Source organism: Coloeus monedula (assembly GCF_965178545.1).
Source record: "Coloeus monedula genome assembly, chromosome: 16".
Taxonomy (NCBI): Eukaryota; Metazoa; Chordata; class Aves; order Passeriformes; family Corvidae; genus Coloeus; species Coloeus monedula.
The window spans coordinates 14566308-14591168 of NC_138796.1; the positions used below are offsets into that span (position 1 = coordinate 14566308).

The 24861-nt window shown below is 44.0% G+C and overlaps 1 protein-coding gene across 3 annotated transcripts in view; it reads right to left on the reverse strand.

Annotated features, from left to right (window-relative positions):
* ADCY9 (adenylate cyclase 9) overlaps positions 1-24861 on the reverse strand; it is a 93261-nt gene that overhangs the window by 36925 nt on the left and 31475 nt on the right. For 2 of the 3 annotated variants that reach the window (XR_014226872.1, XM_082292203.1), the window contains exons 2-4: positions 10484-10656; positions 5104-5208; positions 690-907 (exon numbers count right to left, since the gene is read on the reverse strand). Coding sequence is in view for 2 of the 3 variants with exons in the window: in XM_082292203.1 (XP_082148329.1) it covers positions 690-907; positions 5104-5208; positions 10484-10656 (496 nt within the window). In the remaining variant the exon portion in view is untranslated. The remainder of the gene's footprint in view (positions 1-689; positions 908-5103; positions 5209-10483; positions 10657-24861) is intronic. The other variant, XM_082292204.1, reaches the window with a different exon arrangement.

Consider the following 24861-nt stretch of genomic DNA (forward strand, 5'->3'; position numbering starts at 1 on the left):
ATAATAACAAACTCAAGCTGTCTGTTTAGCTGCTCCAGTCAAGTCACTGCCATAATGGAGATACGGTTGTGTGGTGATAAAAATGCCACACTACTAAATTTTGAAGAATATTTCCTCTGCCCAAAACAAGCTTTTTTGTTTGAAACAGACAGAGAAACTAATTTTTCAATATCTAAGTAGGTAGTAAGCCCATGAGAATTCACCCCTATTGATCCTGCTCCCAAGCCCAGTATGATTTCATGATTAGTCACATGCTACCAGACCTTTTTCTTTTATTACAAAAAATGGGAGTTCTGTGGTTCAGATTTTATGTAACACCTTAAATTGCAGAGGAAGGTACACACTATATGCATTAAGAGGATTTTTGATTGGAAAAATGGAGTTTTACTTCATGACAAGTGATTTAAAGAGCAATTTCCCTTTCGAAGACCCAACTGCAGGAGGGCTGTTCACCATGGAAGCAACGAAAAAACTGGTTTTATATATTTTAAACAGAAAGTTTCTGGCTTCAAGTTTCTACTGTAGTTTAAGCAGAAGAAAGATGAAGATCAGAAAACTTAGAACATGTTATATATTGACAACAATTACTGAAATCAGACAAAAAGCACACAAATACTAAAGATACGGAACCCCAGTACTGCCTTCTCATCTTTACAGGACTTCACACTGCACAGCTCCGTTTTCCTTACCTGTCTTCTTTAATCACATCCACAAAGTGAGCATCTGTCTTTTCTCTGATGTTTTTGAACCTCAGAGGGAGCAGAGCTGATTGATCCAGGCTCACTCCGCCCCAGCGCCCTTTCTCCTGCAGCATTTCATACAGCGACGTCTGGCTGTTGCTGAGCTTCTCCTCCTGGGGAGGACTCAAAAGTCCATTCTGAGTCTTTGGACTGTGTCCTCCTGAAGCCTGAACAACAGAGAGCAAAACACACCCAGGGAATGTCAGTGGTTAGGAACAGACAGAAGAGACTGCAAGGAGCAAAAACTGAAAGAAGCTCTTCCCTCAACACCCTGAGCTCTGCCCCGACCACAGCAAAGATCAAACTCCCCCTGCCTTGAATCCATCCTGTGGATGTATCTCCCACATCTCCCATGTGCCTATTTAGGTGCCACCTTTTTGCTTTTCATGGACCAACTTTCCAAGGAGAAGAAAACAAGGCACATTTTCACACACTCAATGACAACCAACCACAAGCCCAAATTTCATTCACTCATCTTATGGTTAAGATTCTATAAAAAGCTTTCTAAATACACATTTAATCTGTGCTGACTCTCCCTAGGTCATGAGACAACTCACTTTGCCAGCCCTTGCTGATCACTATGGGCCTGCTGCTTCCCCAGAGGTTCCCCCTCTCTCCCACCTGTGGGAACAGCCCTTTTGTACATCTCATCCAACAAAAAACTCCTGCAAATTAAACTTCTTAAACAAATTAAAATTAAATACTTCTTTTTTATCATTTTCTTTTGCCTTTGCATTAGTTAAGACAGCTTTAATTCTGACAACAGCTTGCAACACAGCTTAGGTACACGGTATCATCAATGCTGCTGTCATTGGAGAACACAAATTACTTTTAAACAAAGATCATTCTATTTTCGTGGAGCCTGAAGTTCCTTCTTTCACATTTTGTTTGACCTAGACCAATACATACTGAAGCAATTCCAAAAGAATTAGACAGCTAAGTGTGGTTAGAATGAAAATGAACCGCAGTTAGTCAGGATCATTTTCAAATGCAAACACAGAGCAAACTTGGCATATCTGAGTGTTCATCTCCCCCCTCCGTATCTTATCACTTATCATGTAGCATTTATCCTCATCCTGAAGCCCACTCACGACAGAAGTTTCTCCATTCCTGCCTGTACAGAAGTGACAAGCTCCTCCAGAAGACTATTCTTGGATGTCACCACAGTGACCATAAATAAATACCATAAATATCATCACCACCCCAACCACGTGCTGAAATATGTTACTGACATTGTAAAATCAACTTAGTTGAAGTTAAAAAATATCTGCTTTCCGGCTGCCCATGCAAAATCAATTCAGTTTCCTGGTGTCATTGGTCCTGTGAAGCAAAGGAGGCCCATGAACACAGACAGGTGAAGAGAAAGGTTCAGACACAACCAGGGAAGATACAAGACTAAGGGGGCAGCAGGAGAACCCTGAACAGGGAAGAGTCAGGAAGCACTTGGACTTGGCTCCCATCACAGCCAAGACCTCCAGAGCCAAAGCCATAACAAGGTGTGTTGGAATGGTTCCCTGGAGCTACAGGAAAAGCAGGAGGGAGGTGGGTTGTGCTTCCCCTTCCTCCCTCCCGGGGGGATGTGGGATCCCCACCCTGTGGGCTGCCCCGACGGAGGTGTGAGCCCGGGAGCCACGTGCTGGGAGCCAGGAGATGGAAGGATTCCCAGTCTGGACCCTTCTAGCCCTCACAACAGTTGTTTTGGCAGCTTGCAGGTGTTCCCAGCACAGCGACAGCAGCTGAGGAAGGAATAGGAAATGGGGTGGTTTCCTTGGTGTGCTGCCAGTGCTTTGCTGCAGACCATAATCACCAGAAGGGAAAAGAGATTGCAGCCACATATCCCAGCAAGAGCCCTGGGACAGAGAGGTGCTGCTGGGACAGAGGGACACTCCTGTAAGGCAGAGGCACAAAAACTCACATAAAAGGTCACCAGGTTCTTTTCTAAGGGAAAACACTGAGCAGCTCCTGAGCAAGTCCTCCTCCACCCCTACCAGGTTATCCAGCCTGCCCAGAGCGTACACCCTGCAGAGCCAGGGCAAACCCCTCTGGTTTTGAGGTGAGGAGGACTAACAAAGGGAAACCAAAAAAAACTGGCCAACCAGCTGCTAGTGAAGGGCCTTCATTGTTTGGTGGGTTGTTTTTTTTTAAGTCATGCTAAAGATTGCATTTGCTCAGAGCATTTACCGGAACATCCTGAGGCCTAAAGAAAAATGAAAAGTCGTAGTTATCATATTTTTTTCTCCCTAGGAAACAATCTTTCTCCTCTTCCTCATCACTCCCGCCACTTGTTACTTGAAAAGCAGTAACCAAGAACCCACAATTTTTGCTATCATCAGCTCAAATAAAAGATTTGGACTCCGATGCACTGTTTGCTTTCCCTGCTGTTCCTCAAGATCATCTGAAAAATGCAGTGAAAATTTCTCTCTTTCAAAGAAGGTCAGCATGGACTTTCTCTTTAGCTCCTTGGCAAAGGCTCAAATCCCCAAGAAAATTCTTCCCTTCAGTCAGCTCAAGGTTTCTCTGTGCTGTCTCCACTCTGTTAATCTTAACAGGCAGGGATTAGAGTATGAAACTGTTTGTGTAGGAGAAAATCCCTATTCATTAAATGTTGTTAGCTCCAACGTTACTGGGGCTTCTGATGGCAACAGGCTGTAGGGTTTCCCTGAGAACTTGGAGGCTTGGTGTGGAGTTTCCTCTCACTAGAGACAAGGAAGCTCCAGAGGCTGTTGGGAGCCATGCAAGCCCAAGGGTATGATTAAACATTATTAACATTCCCTAAAGACAGGGGACATGAGTGCAGCATGTGGTGTGGGAAGGGAACAGAGATGGGTAGAGGCAGCTTATAGCTCTTCTTCCCAAGACAGCTGAGGCTGCAAGGAAGTCTTGGGAATCAAATGCCACAGCAACTTTGTGTGTGTGGCTGTTCTTAGAGCTTTCAGTTAAACAGGCATCCCAGACTTACTGATAGCCACGAAAGAGCTCCCATTTTTGGCTGAGCAATAACTGAACCAAACCCAGGAAGGACGTGCTTGGTGATTTGGTCTCCACTGGAATCCCTCCAGTGGAATTACAGACCTCTTCCTCAGCTCTGTATACAAATCTCCTCCAAGTAAGGTCAGATGACTTGCTGATTCACACACATGAAGCCAATGCAGCTACAGTAGGAAGCAACTTAAACCAGGCAGTTGGTACCTAAGGACAATCCCTTTGCAGTCAGTTCTTTGAGATCCCTGCATGTGGGCAGAGGCCACCTGGGGAAGAAGCATCTCCTGCCTACCATCTTGGCAGCCCAGGCAGATCTCCCACATGTTCTCTGTCTTAGAGATCTCAAGCTGGTTTGAGACAAGTCCCTGCTGGCACCTCCCTCAGGGCTCAAGGGATCATGATTTTATTCTTTTCTTAGGCTGCTTCCTGGAACTCTGGCACAAGACTGCTGTGTAACACACCCCTACAGCCCAGTAAGGCAGGCCCTGCTTCTGAGCTTACAATTTAAGCATGAGACAACAGGTCAAGTACAGACAGAGAGGGACAAACACAGATTAATGCAGTGGCTCAGCAGTGACAAAAGTGCTGGCAAGCTTTACAATCAGCTTTATGGCGAGAAGAGCTGTAAGACAGACGTGAAGAACAGGATCACTGTCTCAGAGCATGTCTATGAAGCGATTCTCCCCAAGGAGGGAAGACGTTTTATTTATTTGAATATATAACAACCAGGTAATGAGCACGGGTTCCCAGTCTGCATTTAGCTTAACATTCAGGGAGGAGTGAGAGGTGACAGGCAGAGCAGAGAGGCTGCGAAGGCCATGAACAAGATGACAAACAGGCAGCGTCTGGCGTGGCAGAGGAAGTAGGTGGCTTCAGCGAGAATATCTAAGCAACAGGCAAGGAAAGCAAGCGTGGCAGCAGCACGAGGAATATGTGAGAAGCTGTTTCTGTCGGTCAGGAAAGGATGCAAACTGACTTAAAGCTGTGAATTTCGTGCGTGAACAGGAATGACCTCCTCTTAGAGCGGTGATGCAGGAGACGCTGGCAAGACACAGAACTTGTGGTGAGGTGATGCAGCCTGCTGGAGTGAGGATGGAGAGTGTGGTAGTGCTTGTTGGGCCTCCCTCTTTGGGTAGCATCAGCATAGTTTAAAGAGTCCAAATTTTAGGTCCTTCTCAGCATCAAGCAGAGCCTATAAAATTACTAAAAATTTTGAAAATTGGGACAGGGGGACTCAACTACATTTTTGAACACAACTCAAAAATCAAAATCAGCTCTGCTGCTTAAGAGCTTGGATAAAGGAATAGTGGTGCAAAAATGAGAAAGCTGAGGGAAGCAGAGAAATAAGGGAAAGAAGGGAAGTGAGAAATACTTCAATTACCTTCGTACTGTTTTTATGCTCATCCTGACAACCATTTTGGATAGCTCCTTCATCTATGCTGACATCGCAGTGGGGAGCAAGGGTGGTACTACATGAAGGGCAAGGCTGAAATGAGACAAAAGAATTTTAGCCAGGAATGTTCTGGTGTCCTTGTAGTATGATGCAATTTGTAATTCAGTCCACTTGTATACTTGCAGCATGGTTCAAAGATAAACAAAGCTACAGAATGGGAGGCAGGGAGCAAAATTTGACTGGAACAGAATGCACCATTTCAAAAATAAATCACAGATTTGCTGTTTGCTGAAGCTAAATCTAATCCAGGAAAGCTCCACTAGTGTAAAATCACAGATACACTGTAATCACTGTGCACAGGCAAAGGACCTCCCCAAGAGGAATAAAACACTCTTCAGTAGAAGTGCAATTTTCCTGTGTAAAACCTGCCTGCAAAGGGATCTGAATGCCATTAGGAGAGAAGACAGCACAAAATGCAGCAAAATCCAGAAAAAGCATGAAACACCATGATGCATTATGAACAGTCCAGGGAAATGGAAAGCAACAAATCTGAAACGAATAAAGGAAAATGCCCTAAGATGGGGAGGGGAGCTCCAGCTATCATACATTGCTGGAGCCAAACCCCCTGCAAATGTCACAGGGAACACGGAAAGCAAAATCATCAGGATTTGTACCAGTTCCAGGTCGTGCATTTTGGAAGCAACCTAAAATGTTGCACTTGAGCTTTCAAAACAATCTAATTCCTTTGCGTTAAAATGTGATCTTCTTTAGGGGGATTAACCCTGGAATTGTATCTTCCAAGTTCTTCACTCTCTTCTCCAGTGCTGGCAGTATTACAGCAGGATCCTGCTCAGGGGGACCCTGCATCTGAGCCCTCTTGGCAGCCCCTCTGCTCTGGAGATGTTCACTGGGACCAGGCTCACCAAAGTCTGCTACTAAACATCACAGAAAGTTTTCCAGCAAGAACTTGAGCCTTTTGTCCCAAACTTGACATCCTGTGTTAATTTTATCTGTTTGTTCTGGACATGTTCAAGCCTCTCTAGTCCAAACCCACAACTTCTGCGCACTTCAGGTTCACTCTCCATTTCAGAGACCAGCATATTAAGTTTTTTCAGAACTAACTTTTCACCTAATGTTCCTTTTCCAGCTTTGATGTCATGCCTGAAAATACCCAGCATGTTTCATTTTCAGCTGTTTCTCCCAGCCCACTCTCCCTGTGACATCCAACCACTCACCAATGCCCCTCAAAGGCTTTCATGCAGGACCTTGAGCCTCCTCAGCAGCCAGCAGACCATCCTGTCTGCTGTTCCTCAGGGACACAATCCAGGCTGGGCACTGAAATTACCCTGAGTTTCCTAACCTGGCATCAGATAAGCAATTTACATCCAGTTCTGAACCTGTGCAGTCTGAACAAATACCAACACAGCTGAAAAAACTATGGAGTAGGTTCTCAAATGGTTTAGTTTAAAAATAATCTCAGACTAATTATCACAAATGCCTTGGCCACTTGCTGCAAGGCATTATTAGATGGCCTAAAAAATAAATTGCCAGTGGGCTAACAAGCCTTACTAACTAACCCTCTAGGAGTTAGATTTAGATTTATCCATGCAAAAGTCAGGTAATGGTGACAAAAACCAAATACCTCTAACGAAAATTAAGAAACCACTCCCTGTTTGATCCTGCTAATAAATCAGCAAGACCACCTCAAACACTCAGCTCCCGGGGTTAAGCCAGAAGACAAAGGGCTTGGAAAAACAGCCTGACCTTTGAGAAGAGGCAGAAGTTCCTCTGACTTTCCCCATGTGTTCAAGTCAACATCATTAACTTGCTTCTCTATTGCAGGCATTCACAGGCTCTGTGTGCTGTGACCCCAGTGCCATGAATAAAACATTAATGCACTTCCAGCAAACACCAAGACATGCAAAGGACTTTCTGTTTTCATACCAAGCAATCATTAAAACATTTTTATAACAGCTTATGATTCCCTGTCAAGCGAGGCATGTCATAAAAGATGATAGGGAAGATAAACTGATACCAAAACCACTTAAGCAGGGTAGAGTGTTTTCATTCAAAAAACCACCTGCTATTATAGATTTATTCAGAGTTTTTACCCTCTTGTGTTCACCATTTTATTAATGTAAGCACATCTTATTGACATTCAAACTGCAACAAGGTTTGCAGTTAAATGAACTACAGATACACCAGAGGAGGAAATACAATTCCTTTCATGGATCAGTTTCTGCTGCACTCTCCCTCCTGACTTTCCTTTACAGATCTTGTCCTCTAGAACATCCGTTCAAGCCCAAAATGTGAAAGTCATCCCTTGCATCCAATATAGTCACTTATTCCCTTTAAAACAAAAATATTTCAGCTTGCCTGTAATTTTGCCTCTCCTACTTAAGTCTCTTTTGCAGAGCTGGAGTCATCTCCTCCTACACTGACACCATTTACAGCTTTGTATTTAAAACAGTCGGCATGTAAGTCATGATTCTTTTTGCAAAGTATTATCTCCAGACCCTACCAGCAAGCTGCAGGCTTTAAAAAAAACCTCACGAAGAACTCAAAAACTGTAAAAAAGAAACCCACTCCTTTTCAAAAATTGTGCATGATCTGTGATCAAATTGCAGTCGTACCTTGTGGGGATTTTTTAATATACATATATATTTAAAGCAAAAGAGGGGCAATTTAGATTAGATATAAGGAAGAAATTTTTTACAATGGAAGTGGGGAGGGTACCCAGAGAAGCTGTGGCTGCCCCTGGATCCCTGGAAGTGTCCAAGGCCAGGTTGGACGGGGCTTGGAGCAGCCTGGGCTAGTGGAAGGTGTCCCTGCCCATGGCACAGGGTGGAACCAGAAGGACTTTAACGTTCCTTCCAACCCAAACTATTCTGCCATTCTGTGATTTTCCCCCACAGAGAGAAGGCTGGTGCACAGTAAGAGCATGCTGTGGAGTCAGGAAAACCCATGCCTGGCTGTGCTGGGAGAGGTAGGGATGCTCCACACTTCTGTGCTGCCACTACAGCCACAGAACAGGTTCTGAAGCCAGTGCTCACAGTTGCTCCATGGTCCCCACTCCGAGGTGGCATGTGGCATCCACCAGCCGGATGCTTATGGGACCACAGGGAAACCTGGGTTTGGGCTCATCCAGAATTCACTGCAGCATCAGAGCACTGGGGCAAGGCAGGCTCAGGATTTCACGGAGCTGTGAGGCCACTTAGGAAATCCCTGGCCAGAGCTGCAGTGCTGAGGGTGATGAATAAAACCAGGCACCTCTAGATGCAAACTCTGCAGTAGCTGTAGCACAACAGGGTATCCAAGGCAGCTGAATCTGAGCTGGCACTTGTCTGAGATGCTCTTCTGAGCATCTTCTTTTAGTTTCTCCTTCTCTCACTCACAGCCACACTGGTACTTTTGCACTCTAGAGACATTCATTCAGCAATTAAACATTTCAAGGGCCAGGAGCTGGACTTTGATGATCCTTGTGAATCCCTTCCACTCAGGATATTCTAAACAGCAATTAACATCCAGCAACAGTCCCAGAGCAGAAAACCAGGGACAAAGCATGGTGGGGCAGCAGCGTGTTCCACGTCACATCCCAGCTGTTCAGGAAGAGTGGTGCAGTTGTACCTGCCCTTCTGCAAGGTAAATCCCCCCACATTTTCAAAAACACATTTAACAGAGCTGATCCTTAACTACAGACTTCATTTTGCACCCGGATCATTTGAACAAGTACCACCCCAAGTTTGTACATGACAATGTTATCAAGCCCCATCTGCAGGTGGGTCAGACCGTGCTTCACTGCAGTTTCAGTCCTCAGTCACAGCCTCCTCTGCTGTCTGACATTCCCAAGGCAGCCTCACTGTCTCTCAGAACAGCAGCCACAGCTTCACTGCTTTGCTTCATCCCACCTCTCTCCCTTCTGCTCCAGACAGGCAGCTCAGCAATCCTGCTCCACTTGGCACATTCTTCTTCCTTCACTGCTTGAAATGAAGGAGTTTCTGCCACTGTCACACTTGGACCTCTGCACGACCACACCCTGGGCAGCACTCACAGGTTTATGTGTACAGCTCCCCCCAGCTCTAAGAGGTATTTTCCTGCCTTATTTGCTGGTGCCTTCACTGAAAGGCAAGAGGGAGCTGGAAAGCTGGTGCCAGCAGGATGCCAAATATATTCTTTCTTACACAGGAGAAGGAACAGAAACATATCACCAGCAACTTGGATATGTCAAACCACACTCAGTGCATATTTTGGGGAGGGATAAAGATGGCTACAGCTCCCTTCTGTAGTTAAACAGGCCTGGCCTGCTCTCTAAGGAGCTCACTCGACTTTGGACCCTCTCTTTGGGTCAGCCTTCCAACTGATCTCACCTGTAATCCAATGTTTTTACTTCAAATCTTAAAACTGGTAGGGTAAAGGTGCCCTACTCATGCTCTCCTAATCCAGAAAAAAACGTACAAGCAGCAAAAATGAAGTAGCATGAAAATTATCCCCACATCAACTTTGTCAGCTGAGCCTCAAACCTGTGTTGAAGAGATCCAGTCAGGACTGACCACACTGAAGTGCAAGGACAGGGACCTGCAGATGACCACCCCTGACTCTGACATTTGTGCCCACCTCAGGCAGCCCAGGATAAGGAATTCTTAGCACAAATGAAAAGAGAGAATAGACATCTGTTGTTTGGGAAATCTGTTCTGAGATGGAAGATGGAGAGTAACAGCAAAGCTCTGAAGCAATACACATTGTTTCACAGATTTCCTTGTCAAGACATCTTGTGAGAGGTGTGAACATAACAAAGTGTCATCATTCCTCCAAGCTGAATCCACACAAATCATTGCCCTCAGCTCCAGATATAGGTTTCTAGAGCAAGCAGATAAACCAATCTCGCAGCCCACCAGAGCATTTTCTCCCACCACAAAAACAATCCAATTACCTTTACAGGGATGTCTGCTAAATACTCATGAAAAGGCTCACAGGTACACGACCTTCACGACTGAGGAATGTAGAAGCAGCAAAAGCAGAAAATCACAGAAGTAACAGTAGCTGCATAAATCATGTTCTTTCCCCCCTCCCCATCTAAAATCCAGACCACAGAAAAAGTATCACTGACCTCTCAGTCCTGAAATATAAATAGAAATATTTATTTGAAACCACCTTTAAAAAGTGCTCACCTTATTTCAGGGATTGTTTGTCAAATGGGGAGAGAGGCATTTGACTTGGTAAATTTTTCCTCCCTCAAACTCTGTTTTGTCACTCCATGTAATACACACATACATATGGAAATATGTAAAGTAGTGCATAAACAAGCCCGTGAGGTTTTCCCAGCCATGGCTTGAGATCTGTGCTGCTGATCTTTGAGAGGACAACTCACCTTAGGTTTTTCCACCTGTTTGATTGCCTTGGTCAGGTCGCTGGAGTTCTCGGCTGACGATGTTCCCGGTGTCCTGGCTCCGTCTGTGGACTCCAAGCCAGGAAGCAGCGCTTGAGAACAGCTGCAGTGGGGCTCCTTCACCTTCTGACCTGAGATCAGATAGGTCTTTAAACCTACAGGGAATAGAAATGAACAGTCAGAACTGCAGAAAGACAGAGAGAACACTCCTTTGGGCTTCTCAAACACAGTGACTCCCATAGCACTGCCAAGGCTTGGGAATTCAGCATGCAAAAAAGATAGTGGGAAAAATGACCAGGAATATGAATATATTCTGTGTAAAGTGGTGGCAAATAGGGTTACCCACATCTGCTGTTCCATACACAAGAGGCGACTCAGACACACAGCAACATGTACTCTATTCCATTTTCACTCATGTACTTCTGAAAAACACAGCTAAGATCTTATGCATTTGCTTCTAAGTCATAATTTGAGCTTTCACATTAACTCTTTACTTCTGGAAAGGATCTGCACCCTGGTTTTCACTGATATCTGTATTAATATTCTACTTCTGAAAAACCAGCATGTACTCCTTCACTTGCCAGAGAGATGTCGTGAACATAGTGCTGGTAGCACATTGAGAAAGGAAATGGCATTTAAGTGCTAGAAATTCTGATGGGTTCTCATACTTAGTGCAGACTTCACATTTTTAAAGAACAAAATCAATCTCCCTCTCTCGCACGTACACCCACACACGCCCTCTGCAACTGGTGTATGAATTGAAGCATAATTGGAAAGCAGATCCAATATTAAAGGCCAGGCTGGTAAATAGCAGGTTGTATCAAGCTGAGCTGTATCAAAAACCTGTTCAAAAAATGAAAGATCAGAATTTCATTTAACATATCACTTCTTTTACTTCCCTGAACTTCGCGCTGTGGTGTTCTGGGCTATTTCTAGACACAAAGCCTGAGAAAGAGCTCTTAATCACTGCTTTCTGAATTCACAGGAGTTCATTTGATTGCCATTGGATGGGCAATGTCCTGTTCAGCACGGAGGGGCACCGATGTCCCCCAGAAAGGGCAGAGGGCACCAGTGTGCAGAAGGGGAAAGCACTCGTTTTGCTGTGGTGCCAGAGCCCACATTCTCAGGGGATGCTGCCCCAAACTCTCCCTGCCTCAGGCTCCTGGGATGGCTGCTGGGTCCTATCTGGGTCAGCTCTGCATCCCCTCCCTGCCCCTGACACTTGGCTCCCAGTGCAGCCAGACATGGCTGTCACAGCCACCGACCCATTCAATTGGCTCCATCCACAGGGTGAACGCTGGAAATAAATGTGTCAAGTTGCAGCCTGTGGAAGAGGGCAGGTTCCTGCTCCCCGTGATAAGGTCACTCTCTCATAACCTCCTTCACAGACAGAAGATCATATTCCATAAACCTTGGTTTAGGTCTGTAATAAACAACACAGACTGTACTTGGCCGAAACCTTTCCAATAAAAATAATTCAGGCACACTAAGAGCAACTTTGCAGTTTCTCTCTTTATTCCACTCGTAGCTTCAGCTCTTGAACACTACAAGCACCACAGAAAGCCACATCCATTCCCACCATGTCCCCCTCGGGCTCCAAAGCTGCTGGGAAAGCTCTGCTGCTCTCACACAGAGCTCCAAACTCGGGCGCACTCGCTGGCATCTCGGAAATGTTACGCCATAGCCAATCTTTATTTTTATATCATTTATAGTAGTGCTCAGATTTTATTTGGCAGTGCTGCTTAATAAAATCCTGACTGCTGCTGGCTTCCAGATGTCAGGCTCTCTCCTTCAAACTTCTGCTGATGGGAGCTGTTGTTTGAGGAATTCACCCCAATCAGCTCACAATTATATGTTTACTGTGGTAAAGGCTAGAGCATTAACTGACTACTCCTATTTTTAAAAGCTACCTTAAAGCAACAGGAGTAATTTCCCTACTCCTATTATTCCTCCAATTTTTTTCCTAAACAAACATCTTTTCTTTGTTTATCATACTTTTGAAAAGGCACTTTTTGTGTCTTACTGTGCTGTGCAGCAAAATTATTTTGTCAATCTTGTTGCACGCAGTAGAATTATCTCCAGTTTGAGCTCCACACTGAGGAAAAGCGGGAAAGGCTGTGGCACACCAGACACTGAAAATGAATTTGGGAAAGCAGAATCCAGCCTTGCCCCAGCCTGAAGCATCAGCTCCTTGACCCCCACCCAACCTTGTCCTCTCTATCCCTGGCAAACCCACCAGCCCACAGCACAAATCAACAGCACCCACTTTGTCGCCCAGGCTTTAAAGGTGGCTAAAACGCTTGGCTGTTGGCACCAAGGACTCTAAAAACCTCTTTATTCCCTCCTTGTGCTCTCCAGCCCCACCACATCCCTGCATAAGGAGTGTTACTCAGAAGGGGTAATTTGAATTGGGACAGAGAAAAGCCAATATGCTGCACATGTTTTGTATGGAGCCAACAGGAGAGCAAGGAGGAAAAAAAAGGTTATTTCTGTAAAGTTTTGGAAAATGAAGAGGTGTAAAAACCTTTCATCTTTACAAAACTTTACTAACGTGGCCTAGCTAATACTTTGTTATTAAATCCTTATGATGGGAAAACTCAATTTGCTTCAGTATTCCTTGGAACTCTGTGACACTTCACAAAGCACCTCCTACGCTGAGTCTGAAATATTTTGGTATAAAAAAGGGTCATTAATCGAGTGGAACCGTACTGGTGTAATGAAAATGCATCATTTGAGAACACTGTTCTTCCTCCTTCGACATCTCCAGGGAATTAGTACAATCAACACTGTCATTTTCCACACAAGCAGCGTAGGGAATGAAAAACATCCACATCAGCACGTTTAAATCAATTAAGTAACGTGACAATAAGGAATGAATAAATAGAGGAGCTGCTATTTTATGTGAAAATGCAATTTTTGGTGTGTGTTGCTGCGCAACGAAGTAACTCAAGACATGGCAATGAAGAAAGTGATATGAGGTGCTTGCAGTGCTATTTATAAAGGCCAAGATCAATCTTGTACTCGCTTCCTTCCCCGATATTTATCCAAAATAAATGCTGAAGCACAACCTCCAAGTGCCTGATAGCAAATCTGTCCTCTGGCAAGCTTTAACCTGCAGTTCTGCTTTTTCCAGAGGTGGCTCTTGGAAGCAAAGACAGGGAACAGGCTACAACAACCCCAATAAACCAACTTAACACAGCAGTATTTTCTGCCCTGGGAAAAAAACGAGCTCTCTCATGTTTCTCTGAGGAACACAAACCATTCCCTTCACTGGTCTTCAAGGTCTGAAATTCTGTAAGCATTATAAAGAGTAACAGCTCCTGCACACTGAGCCAAAACGCTCAGTGCTTGAATTCATCTACTTTGAATACTGACATGGCAGTGTTTGTAAAGGGTATTTTTGACAAAATAATAACAGATGAGATCTTCATAGAACTACTGTGGAATTTTAGAAGGATTAGTGAGTTTCTGTCTTTGGCTCCTTTCTTCAGATTGCCTTTCTTTGATCTGTGGCATTTCTCCGAGCTTATAAAAATACAAAACCACCCCAACCACTAAAAACCACTCCTAATAACAACAAAAAAATCATACCCATGTGCTCATACACAAATTATTTTCTGTATGCACAAAAATAAACAAGAGTTATTATAAATAAGGCTGTGTATAAACATCCCAGGCTTCCCCCAGGTTCCAGTGGCGTGAGAAAAGCCAGTGGCTGCAGAGCAAAGGGAAATTCAGGAGCACAGGGAGAGGCTGGAGCTCCCTGCTGCCCATCCCCAGGGACAGCCAGATGAGCCCCTGGAGTGACCCCCCCATCTCCAGCTGTGCCTGCAGAGGAAAACCATCTCAGGTAATTTGTGGGAAGTTCCTTGCTGGGCAGGAATAGGGAAAGGGAGAGGAAAGATGTTCTGACCCTTCAAGTCCTTAATTCAGTCATTTATTCCTTCCTTTCAGCTCACTTATCCTCACAACTTCAGGTCATAAGTTGCTGTTATTCCAACCTAATCCAATTTTTACATTAGGAGAGGATGTCCCTCCATGCATCTGTTAAGGACAGGACATCTTTTCCTACAGGAGATGAGGGATTAACACAGATACTGATAAGGAATTCTTTGACAAGTTTCAATTTTTGATGCTTCACCTATCTGGAACTGAAACTTTTTACCCCTCTATTGATAGCAGACAGGAAAAATTCTTTCTCTCAAGCAAACATTTTTATACTTCTCACATCTCTATGTAAGGAAATTCAAATTCTTTTGAAACCCTTTTCAGCACTGATTTGAAGAGACACCAAAAAACAATGGCAATATTTCAGTCATGGCCTTACTGACTCGTTTAATCAAAATATAATCCCATTTTTCTTATATATCCCCGTTCCTCCCTCCATGGATCACTTCACCTTTTTAATTGCAGTATGTGCAGTTTAACAGGTAAGCATCCTTTTCTGATTAAGTGCTTGCCAGTACACAGCCCTCTGTGCTAGGACACAGCAATACTCCTTATACTGATGTAACAAAATCCAAATTGTATTGATTATAACCCCTTTTACCAAGTAGCTTTATATTAATGCTTCTCTTTCACTGTTTAACTTTCCATCATTTCCCTTGCAGTCTCCACGCTTTAACCATTCAATCATAATCTCAGGACTGGTTTGAGCTCCTTTCTGAACTGATGGGTAACTCATTTCTGGGTTGTGCTTCTCTGCAGTCCATCAGCTTTTTGCTTTCTCTTTTTAGAAAGACAATAAGAAGTTTTCTCCACACCTTTTAAAGACATTTTTGCACTTTACCAAAAACCTGGGAGTGAAAATACTGATATTCAGGCACTGCTACTCTAGGGAAAGGAAACACAGACCTATGGTGAGGTTTCCTCACACAATAAAAGGTGCTGCTACACAATTTCATTAGACTGACTTCCTCTGTAAAATAAATTATTAACTGTGATTTCTGGAATGTAACATGACTGGCAAATAATAACTAAGAAAATCCCACCAATGCATTTACTTCTAATTGCAGTCTTTTTTTTGGAATCTCACTTTTCTGTGTTGGTTGGTTTCTTTTTTTTTTTCCTTGTTAAAGCTCAAATGATTTTTCAGGCACTCACCTAATAACCATGCAAGAAAAAATATAGCACATACCACCAGTCCAGGAGCTTTAGTATCCTTTGGGTCCAAGCTGATGCTGAATCTAAAGATGATTTTCAGCAGCAAATGTTCTCCCTCATTCTTAAAGTTCAACAGTTGCCAAATCTGTATTTATGAGGACTGTTTTCTCACTTTATTAGAGACACTTTGCACAGGGAGTTCACACAAACGTCTTCCTTCCTCTCAGCACAACACTCTCATCTACTGAATTGGGAACTGGGATTTTACACCACAAGAAAAAACCCTGTTGTCTTGTCACAACAGACCCTACACCAAAGTCCCTCTCCAGCGCTCATGAAGCCCTTTAGGCACTGGAAGGTGCAAAATACACAATACAGATCAACTGAGACATCTTCAAAGTGGCACCCAGCACCCAAGGTGAAAGTAATGCCAAGGTGTGTGGAACTATAGATGTAACTAGGGGTCATTATTTATATAAAAACCCTTTTTTTCCATGTTCTGCAACCTTTATTTATCAAAAGATTGTTGCACTTCTTAAATAACTTCAGAAAGTCTTCCCCCTTGAAGCTGCAAATAATTTCATCATTATCTACTCGTGTAGGCAGAAATCAAGAGAGAAGCAAAAGCTCAGAGGAATGTCCTTACCTGGGCACCAACATCTGGTCAATACAAGCCTGGGCCTCTGATATCCCAGCAAAACACCTTTCAGTCAACAGAACTGTCACAGCTCTGAGACTGGAGACAATGAAGGTCAACTGTAAGCTTTTGGCTTTTAGAAATACCCACAGGTAAAGGCCTGTAGGTGCATTTTTAATTTCAAGGAAGCAACTACATCGTAATTAGGCTTTCTGGAGAGAAAGCTGGAGCGTGTCAACAACAGGGGAAAACAGTAATAATAATAAAATTTATCAATTTCTGCTTGAACCTCTGCAGCAGCCCAGAACTTGTGGGACTGTGCAGTGCCCCAGACTGTGCTAAGAGGCCACTCCCAGTGCTCACAAAAGGTTCCTCTCTGAAGGGCAGGTGATCCAACTGAACAGAGGACAGGGCAAAGCTTCCACGGCCAAACTTTGCATGTTCCCTCCACAACATCATGCCCAGGATGCAGTTACTAAGCTGATGTGTAATACAAGAGCAACAGCTTTTCCAGCCAGTTTACAAGATGCCCCAAGAAAACAACTGCCCAATCCTGGCTGCCAGCTGTGCCCGATGGGCTGTGCCAAATGAGGTTTATCTGATTTCCTGATGGAACTACCAGCAGCTGTGCTTCAGCACCACAAGGCACAGCACCCAAACCAGGCTGGGCTCCCTCACTCCTCAGGAAAGCTCAGAGAGAAAGGAAGCAGTACTGAACAGTGTATCTTTACCTGCAAAGCTGTCAGAGCTTCCAGCCCAGGTACCCAAGGGAAGCTGCTTTTGCTTCCTTCTCACCACAAACCTGCAGTTGTCTCATTTTTACTTTTCTACACCTTCATCTTTTTCACCACTTTCCCAGATAAATTAAGCAGGTTTTTTTGCAGAGAGGAGTCAAATGTTTCCACGATCACACGGCAAATGCACATTTATCTACCCCCAGCTGAGGTTGCTTAGCCTGCAGAAAAGGAGGCTCGGGAGGACCTTCTCACTCTCTACAACTCCATGACAGGAGGGTGCAGCCAGGTGGGGGCCAGGCTCTGCCTCCAGGGAACAAGGGACAGGATAAGGAGAATGGCCTCAAGCTGTGCCAGGGAGGTTTACTTTGGGAAACAGGGAAAATTTCTTCCGAGAAAAGATTGGCAACCTGAGCCCTGCCAGTCAAAGCCAGCAGATTTCTTCACACACAATTAATGAAGACTTTTCTGTTAATTCTTATAACCCCATAAAATGCTTACCAATTTCTACTCCTTCTGCACAGTGTATGGGGTGTGTGTAACATCACACACAGCAGCTCACTGAACACTTCAATATCATCAAATACACCCTGAAGACCCCCACATCATCCTAGCCATTCTTGAAAAACAGGGAAGTACCAGTAAAGGCAAACACAATGCATCCAACTGCTCTAATGAAGGCTGTGCAGAATGACATGAAAAAAAGTTGTTTTGTTTTTGGTTTTTTTTTTTAAATTTTAAAGCCCTAAAAATACTTCTCAGAATTACACATGAATTCCAGCTTTTTATCTCCAGATCTTTCAGCGATAAAGCTGGAAGCCAGAATTCCACCACCATCTTTTATACCAACAGGCTTTGTGTCACTCACACTGCAGGACTGCACAAAAGCACACAGGATGACCCTATAAAAAATTAAATTTATTTTCCCCAACCTGCAAAGCAATTAAACAAGTCCCACACTCTAACCCACAGAAACCACTTCCAGCTCAGTGCAAACAAAAGCACATAACCCAAAACACCTGGATTCCAAACAAGCCTACCTGGAAAAGCACTTGGAATGTATGGAGCAACATTTCCTGTGGCTAAAATGAGAAAGAGAATTTCTGAGCCAACTTGCTATCTTAGGTCTCTGGAAAGCAGAAACAATGATAATAAGAAACAGAACTTTATAGACTGGAAAGACAAAAGAAATTCAAAAAAACTAAAACCCCAAACCTATCGTCATAATCTCCAGGGAAGAGCTGCAAAGAGCCAGAGAAACCAGAGGCATCTTCTGTGTTATGGAAAACTGCTGTTTTCCTTATGCCTCCTTTGTTTAGCAAAATACTTATTTTTGATCTTTTGATCATCTAACAGACAACAGTGGGTTTGGAAAATGCTGATCAACAACACATGTGTAATTTTGGTATTCAACATCTGCCAGTTTTAAGTGGGGAACCCCGGACCCAAACCCACAATTTACATTTATAGCTAAGCTGCAGAAAGGAAGTTGCAGGCTGGTGGTCCATCCCTCTTCAGTCTCTTTTTATCTTCTTCTCTTCACCTGGGTAAGATAAAATAACCCAGCCAAAGTAAAAACACAGGAGAAAAAGGCCTGAGAAAACCCAGCACAGACATGCAGCTCAAACACACTTGTCCAGCTGCCACTGCTGGCACAGGAATATATATATATAGATATATATATATATATATATTTTTTTTTTTTTTTAAACTCTCCTGACAGATGAAAGACAGGCTGAAGAGTGAGACTGATCCCTACCCTGGGCTTTATCCCTGCCCTTATTTACGTTCAGCTCTACCAGCTCTGCTGGTGCCCAAGTGCCTCTGACCACAGCCTGGGAGCAAACAGCAGATGAGCCCATTCTCTTCAATGACTCTGGGTTTTTAATTCATTTTTTCACCTCAGTACAGCTTACAGCTTGTCACCTTAATAGCAGAGAAAAGCAGGTTTAAGGAAAGGTAAGCCTGGGACTTTGCAGTTTTGCCAGGGGCAACAGCGTGCTCTGCAAGGGAAGCTTGAAGTCCAGCAAATTTACTAACATGCTGCAAAGAAGAGATTCTCTCTATCCTAAGGGTTCCTCACAAAACCTAGGAGATATACGATGTTCCTACATTTAAAGCTAAAAAGAGGCCCTAATTCCAGCTCTAGGATAGCGGAGATTAACTGGTAAAGATACTGTCTGGCTTTTATTGACACTGCTCAACCCTCCTGTAAACTCTCCTGCAGTCTTGCTCACGAAAACAAATTCCATGATGCAATCCCACGCCTGAAAAGGCATCTGATATTATTTTATTGACATTATTTTTCACATTTATTGACAGTCCCTTTGCCCTCTGTGTTAATTTTAACACCTGGAAAAGAATAAGCATGATAAGAGAAACTGAAATGTTTGAACAATGCAAGTGCCAAAGCACAACTGACCCAAGCACAGGAGGGCATGGCACTTGCAGGGGGTTCCAAACACTTCAAAAATTATGATATTCCTCCCACAGAATACCTTTTCTGAAAATATAAATAATAATGAATTAGAAATTGAACCTAATAAAGAATACAGCCCACTTAGAATTCATCATTTGCTTCACTGCTGGATTGGGAATGAGATGCCAGTGCTGAGGAAACTGCAGAGGTGGAAGAGCAGAACCAAGGAGCAGCAGGGATGGAGACCAAGAGCCTCAGCCCCAGTGCAGCCACTCTCCAGCACTGCCAGCTCCTCGCTGCACCCACTGCAAACTGGGAGCTGTGGGATGGAGAGGTCCAGCCTGTGGGTGTGGCTGCAGTGATGTAAAGCAGATGTAAATACACTTTAGACATACCACGTGCCTGTTTTGGCAGGCTCAGGACTCTGTTCTTCAAGGAAAATTATAAGGTCACAACACTGTAAAATCTTTTGAAGACATTACAGAGAGTCTTTTTCTTCCAGTTTCTTGTTCAGGATGCAAATGTGGGTTTGGAGTTTTTTCTCCCCCCTCATACTTGACAGGAAGGTACCTCAGAGTCCAAAACCAGACGGCCAAGGCCATAACCAACCCCAACACCTCCACAATATCAAACACAGGACCACAGATCAGCCCCTGGAGCTCCTCTGTAACACAAATCCATTACATACATCCCTGTCCATACATGAAATTCCTGCTGCATGACAACAGCATGGAAGTCAGCAGGATGACAGAGGAAGCCTTTGGGAATAGCTTCCCATATAGCCCCTTCAATCCAAGCTTTTGGGCAGGATCTGTCTGTTTCCCTGGTGAATTTGCACACGTGGGAAGTTCTGACATTCCATCGCTCAAAGAGTGCAGCAATCCTTTGGGATATGCAGAATATACTTCCAAAACTTCCTCTGATTATAAACAAAAAGGCATTTCCAACGTAAAACTACTGTGGGAGGGAAACGAGCAATCTGAAAACGGCACAGGAGATCTCTCCAAGGCAAGGACTTCAAACACTCTATTTAAACAGCAGCGTTATAAACCAGAGATCAATGGACAGATAAGGATTTCTCAACAAAAATTCCACTGCTCTAGACAGGACAATTATACAAAGCCACAAACATCCCAGAAACACACCATATATATTACATTTTCTTCCCACACAGTAGCTGGCACACCTCAGGCACCATGGATGGCTGCACCAGCCTCTGCTACACACAGGCAGAGTTAAAACGAAGTCAAAGAGAGGCTCCAGGTACAAGTTTTCTTAGCTCCAGGCTCTCAAGAACAGGAATTTATTCATTTTAAACCAAAAAGGTGAGGCCAGAGTGAAAGCAGTTAGAAGCTTATTAGAAATCCCACCCAGGAAAATTCCACTTGGGACTAGAGGATGCCACCTATCTTTTTGATTGATATTTCAGAATTGATGAATAACAAATACGCAGGATGGAAGAGAGGATTCCAATAAAAAACAATAGTCTGATGCAACTGGAGCCTGCTCGGCCCATGGTAACTGAGTGAGCTATTGTGGCTCTCTGGACTAACACTTTTTAATAGAATCCAGACTCAATTTAAACAAGACTTTAGAAGCCTGTTTTGTTATAGTGCTGCAATCTCTTTGTGTTGACAGGACTACAATCAGGCAAATTCTTTCCCTCTTGCATAATGCAGGTAGCTGGATGTGACATGCTAAATCAGCGTTTCATCTGGACCACGGCAATCCCACAGGCTGGCAGTGCCCTCATGCTACAGGGATTCACAGGGAAGTAAAACCCAAATCAGTTAAAATCCATGTGCAAAGCTGGTGGGCTCTGCATGGGGAACACAAGTACATTCCATGCTGTTACCTTGAACAACAATTCATTAGCTTGATTAGCCTTAAGTCATACTCAGAGAACATAAAAGATTTGCCCGTAAGGGATCAAATTAAAAGAAGTAAATCTGCATATCTTAGACAATTCCTGCATAAAAAATACAGGGTTTTTTTAAAGTTGTATATGTCATCGTCTCAGTGTTCAAAGTAAAGAAAAAGATCATCTGGGGCTCCCATCCTGTGGGAGTGAGTCCAGAGGAGGTCACCAAGGTGATCAGAGGGATGGAGCCACTCTGCTTTGAAGAAAGCCAGAGGTAATTGGGATTGTTCTGCCTGGAGAAGAGAACCTTTGAGGTGATGTAACTGTGGCCTTCCAGGACCTGAAGGGAACCTGCAAGGAAGATGAGAGAGACTCTGGACAAAGGCCTGCGGTGACAGGACAAGGGGGAATGGCTTCCCACTGTCACAGAATTATGTCACAGGATTAGATGGGTCATTGAGAAGAAATTCTTCCCTGTGAGGGTGGGCAGGCCTTGGCACAGGGTGCCCAGAGCAGCTCTGGCTGCCCCTGGATCCCTGGAAGACTCCAAGACCAGGTTGGACAGGGCTTGGAGCAACCTGGGATGGTGGAAGGTGTCCCTGGCCATGGCATATTTGGGGAACAAGATGAGCTTTAAGGTCCCTTCCGACCCAAACCATTCCACAATTTGACAGTCATTTTTCCACCTGCCATCAGAGCCTACCAGCACAGTTTGAAGAGTTAACACTTAGATCAAATGCTCATTAAATGCATTTTATTATTAAATTGGTTAATAATGGTATTTTTTCCCCCCATCCAAGCTCTTTGGTCAGAACTGACGAGTTACACAGTGAGCAAGCACAGCTTTGACAGAGCCTGCAAAAAATGTTGCCCATCACACGGGCTGGAGCCAAGCAAGCATATCCCAAGCACACTTGGGAAGCCAGCTCACCCCCCCAGGACTGCTGGCTGCGGGAATCATGCAAGCACCAGGGTATTTATTCAAATTGGCTGCAAGCACCCAGACAAACAGAAATGATGTTGCAGTAGTGAATTCAGTCATTTCACAACTCCCCCAGCGCCCGGCCTTGTGCAATCCAAACAGGCAGTTGTAATTCCAGGTAAGTTGTTATTCATAACTTACGCACCGCTTGTTTACATGTGGTTGACAGTTTTAAATGGTTACTAATTCAGTACTGAAAAATAAAGCTAATGCAAATAAAACTGCTGCAGGAGGCACTTCAGAATAACAATATCTCACAGTGGTATAAACACTGGTGAGGTGGTGAAGAAGAAACTTCCAAGAGCAGCCACCACCTAAGTATGTATCACTATGCAGCTATATTTTAACTGGCAAGCTTCAGCAAACTGAGTATTTGCACTGTTTCTAGCTCAAAATAAGATTAATTTCAGAGCCACTGCTCTTTTCAGAACAGCTACTAAGTGTTGTGACTCCCCCAAGCAGAGGATCAGCTTTGCAGTTTATTCCCCTCCTTACATAAAATACATAAACAAACAATCCCTCCCCAAAATAAAAAACATTTGAAAGTCCAAAAACAAGGTTAAAAAGGAAATATCACCAGAACTATGTTTATTCACACAGTCAAAATGTTTCTAAAATTCCTTCCATTTCCTCAATGTACAACACTGAGGCAACCTCCAGTCCTGACAGCACACATTTGAACCGCCCCTTCCTCTCTGCATGGCAGCCATAGTTTCAGACTCAGGTTGGATCCACAACATGGATCTCCTTCACCCAGATGGCACTAAACCCATCCTAGAGATGGATCACGTGTTGCTACACATGGAGCAGGCCCTCAAGGCCATGGGGCTGCTGCGATGGCTGGCTGCAAGACAGCACCTGTCACCCTGTGAAAAGGACACTGTGCTCTTGGCTTGGCAGGGTGATGAGAAAGACATGGCCAGCTCTTTACTGGAAGAGTCCTGTCCAACAGCTGATTCACCTTCCAGTGGTTCCCAGCTTGTGATCCTCAGGCTCCAGCTGCTAAGTGTGCCAAAGCACCCATACTCTGAGGACTCAAGAAAGCACCACAAGAAAGAATCATAGAATTGTGGAATGCTTTTGGTTGGAAGGCACATTAGAAACCATCTAGTTCCAGTAGCCTCCTGCCATGAGCAGGGACACCTTCCACTACACCAGTTCCAACCTGGTCTTGATCTTCTAGGACATTTTCTACTGCTCTCTCCCATTGTATCACTGTCCAATGGAGTTCACTGCATCTCTTATTTCTGGAAAAGAACAAGATGGGCAAAAAGGGTGATGACACCCCCCCCGCCCCCCCCCCAAACCTGCAAGGACAGAAAACAAATTCTCTGTCACACAAGTAGACAAGTAGCTGTTGAGGGTTTTCAGCTCATCCCTCAAAGCTCCCAGCATAGAGGAGCCAAATACCTGGGTCAGGAGTCATCAGAGCTAACACAGGTATCTCGTGCCAAACCTTAAACCATGTGTGGTGACCACAGGTAAACCTGTGGTCCTGTGCACTCACTTCAAATGCTGGATCACTGTCCAGTTTAGCAACACATACTTCACCAAATAATAGAATGATGGATTATACCATGATTCATGCCCATAAAGTACATGACATAGGTAATGAATTCTTTCATGTATCCAAATGAACACCCGATGAAACAGATACGGAGATTTGTCACTTGCTACCCAACAGATTTGTTTGATCATCATTACATCGTGTCACTAAATCTATCCAGTGGAAATGACATTAAATAACATGCAGTTAAAGAAACATTCTCCAAATGCACATTTATTGAAATGTTCCATTGGCTCTTTTGAAATGAGTTCACCCCCATACTCCCAGCAGCAGGTCTTTGCCCAGTGCTGATACTCAAACCAGTTTTTAAGAGCAAAGGAGATGCCAGCACCGCCTGACAAGCAAGTAGAAGTCTTTCAAGTGGCATAAACCAGACATGGGTAAAATCATCAATTTTGTTTCTCCAAGGTTTGAATATTGTATAAATCATCTATTATTATTCTCTGCATTTGGACCAGTCTTGGCAGCCTACTTCATACCAGAGCAAGCCCCCAACAACCAGCTCCTCCGTCAGCTCATGGCCCAGATTTGATTTCTTCATCCTTTGCAAAAACATTCTCAGACTTTGTGCTAATAACTAGCTGATTACATTTCAAACCCTCGGGCTAAAAGTTATTACTGGGGAGTGCAGGAATGTGTCTGGAATGCAAAAAACAACAGGGGTGAAAAATCAGTGGGCTCTGAGCTGGTATAAATAGATAGTTCCCTGCAGAAACTCATCTCCTCTCAAAAAACCAAACCCAAAGACAGTGACCCACTATCTCCTCCAGTTAATCTTACTGGAGAATTGACTCAGCCATCTCCCAGCCCTTAGGAAGAGGCATCTCCTCTTTACAGAAACACAATACAAATAATGTTTCTGTGTGCTTGCATGCGAGATAGAGAACCACCCTGCATAATCTGTTGATAAACTCACGTAAGAGACAGTAGTTTCGTGATATGCCAAATACTGCATGTCTTGGAAAGAAATGGGGAAAAAGTTATTCTTAGGAAAGCTTTCTCTATGGTTAAATGATACCAAGTTTACTGACAGAAAGTTTCTGGTATGCAAACTTAC